The following is a 2,437-nucleotide window of genomic DNA, read 5'->3' on the forward strand; positions in this document are numbered from 1 at the left end:
TTTTTTTTTTTTTTTTTTTCTTTTTTACACAACCACTTGTTGTTGTGAATTCAATTAAAGGAGTCCGACTTGTAAAATGAGCCACACTCAGTGGCACTGAGAGAGAAGCCTGCAGACGACAACAACAACAAAAGAGGGGAAAAAAAGTTTCCAAATTCCACTAATTCCACCCTCTCAAAGCGTTAAGAGTCAGCTTTAATTCGGGACTGAAAATGAAGCCAACAAGAGGAGGGTTCAAACCAGTTCTCAGTGGTTAAAAAAAACAGACCATAATAATTCCACTGGAAAGAGCCGTATTTGTCCACAGAATCACCTGCAGTCTGTTTGTTTGGTTCATGTAAATCAGTGTTTCTCCTGTTAGTCCTCTCTGCGGGCCCAGACCCTCTGTTGTCTGTGGACAGGAGGTGTGTGTGAGTGTGTGTGAGGAGGGAAGGAGGGAGGGGGCATGTGGGAGGTGGAGGTCGAGGTGGAGGTGGGCGATCCCCTTAATAAAAGTTAAATGGGTGCCGGAAAGACCATTAGGGGAAAAAAAGAAGAAAAAAAAGGGGGCGCACTTCTGTGTCAATCAGTCTCGTCCCAAGGCGAAGAAAAGCCGCATTACCTGCAGCTCCTTATCTAAATAGAAATAAGAACCGGTTTTATCTCGAAGAGAGAGAGAGAGAGAGAGAGAGAGAGAGAGAGAGAAGGAGCTCACACGCACTCAGAGGTCCTATCTGTGAGCAGTTCGGGTGATTCGACGCGACTTGTGCAGCGTTTTTTTTTTGTTTTTTTTTTCTGAGGGGAAATATTTCGTCACTGTTCGGACGTGTTTTTTAGATCAGGCAGTCTGTAAGTAAAGGCAGAGCTCAAAGTGGATGCAGCCACGAGGACTAAATCTGGAGATCACTTCTAAAATCCTGCTTTTTTTTTTTTTTCTTCTTCTTCTTCTTCTTCTTCTTCTTCTTCTTCTTTTTTTTAATTACGCTTTGTGTTTTAGCTCCGTTTAAGTGGTGATCCAGCTTTCTGGGATGATTTCAGCCATCTCCAGCCCGTGGCTGACGCAGCTGTCCCATTTTTGCGATGTTGCAGCCTTCACCACGAGCAGCCTGAGCAGCCTGAACGCGCCGGGGGGCTACCACCTCTCCCCGTCCCCCGGGGACCCTTACGGCCAGCAGCATGAGGCCCACTTCGAGCCGTGCCCGGCCGCGCAGCACAGCTACACCTACCCGGGGGCCAACCCGGCCCAGGGCCAGGCGCAGCAGCCGAGCGACGCGGGGACTCCCAACTGCTCGTCGTCGTCCTCGAGCTCCACGCCGAACGGCAAGAGCATCGTGAAGAAGAACCCCAAGGTGGCCAACATCAACGTGCAGCTGGAGATGAAGGCTCTGTGGGACGAGTTCAACCAGCTGGGCACCGAGATGATCGTCACCAAGGCGGGCAGGTGAGCGCGCAGGACGGCGCACGGCGCACTAACCGAGGGGAAAAAAACAACCAAAACAAAACAGAGTTTAGTGACTGAAAGGAAGACACGCATGAGGGATCACTTAGAAGACAATCAGGAACTTTTATTGAGATAACGCTATTGATTTTAGAGGAAGATTGGAGATAATATTTGTAAACAAAGCGAAGGGAAACAAATGCGCTTCGGAAGAAAATAATACATTTTAGTAGATATGTTTTTCTTTTATTAGAAATTTAACTTAAAGTAGGTTTATTTACGAAACTAAAACTATTTTTTAAAAAACTCTGCACATCAAGGCTTTTGTTTTAAATAATTACTTTATTTCGGATCTGTTGGATTTCTAAAACCGGCCGTTCGTTCCGCTTCTTTTTTATTTGTTTTATAAATATATATAAATTCAAATAAAAAAAACGTTTTCATGACCCGGCGCTTTAGTGTGTGTGTGTGTGTGTCAGCTGTGCTGTTGAGTTTTATGAGCCGACATTTAATGAAGCTGAAGCTGCTGATTTTAGCGTCAGGTTCAGTTTTACGCGCCGCTGGTAAAGTTTTCAGTTTGTTATTCGCGCTTCTGTGTTGGAAGTGAGACGAAACCCAGCACCAAACTGTTTATTTTAACCATTTCAAATTAGGGCTTTGTTAATTTGTTTTTCAACGCGCCTCTCCTGTTTTTATTTCCCCTCCACACACGCACACTTTAGTCTATTTAAAAGCGCAAATTTGGGGTTCACCTAACCTGCGTGAAAACGCTCCACTAAAACCAGGATCAGTTTAATGACTTTTTTTTAACATTATAACGCCGGCTCTGCTTTCTAGAATTGGACCAAATTTCACGCCTGATCTGACCTATGACCCATGAAACGTACCGTTCTGTACAGAGCGGCTTCCCGGCCCTCAAACAGGCGCTAAAAAAGCTCGTGTTTTGATCAAATGAGGAGTCTCGGTCTAACTGCCTTCCACCCTCCACCACCCGAAAACGCCTCTACCCCCCCCCCCCCC

The 2,437-nt window shown here is 45.8% G+C and overlaps 1 protein-coding gene across 2 annotated transcripts in view; it reads left to right on the forward strand.

The window, feature by feature from the left end:
* The first annotated feature begins 661 nt into the window (after positions 1-661).
* Positions 662-2,437, forward strand: part of tbx1 (T-box transcription factor 1) — an 8,179-nt gene continuing 6,403 nt past the window's right edge. The window contains exons 1-2 of one of the 2 annotated variants that reach the window (XM_017414491.3): positions 662-828; positions 977-1,420. In XM_017414491.3, the coding sequence (XP_017269980.1) occupies positions 1,008-1,420 (413 nt within the window). In that variant the 5' untranslated portion in view covers positions 662-828; positions 977-1,007. Of the gene's footprint in view, positions 829-976; positions 1,421-2,437 lie in introns of those variants that run through there. The other variant, XM_017414490.3, reaches the window with a different exon arrangement.

This window comes from Kryptolebias marmoratus, linkage group LG1 (genome assembly GCF_001649575.2).
Source record: "Kryptolebias marmoratus isolate JLee-2015 linkage group LG1, ASM164957v2, whole genome shotgun sequence".
NCBI lineage: Eukaryota > Metazoa > Chordata > Actinopteri > Cyprinodontiformes > Rivulidae > Kryptolebias > Kryptolebias marmoratus.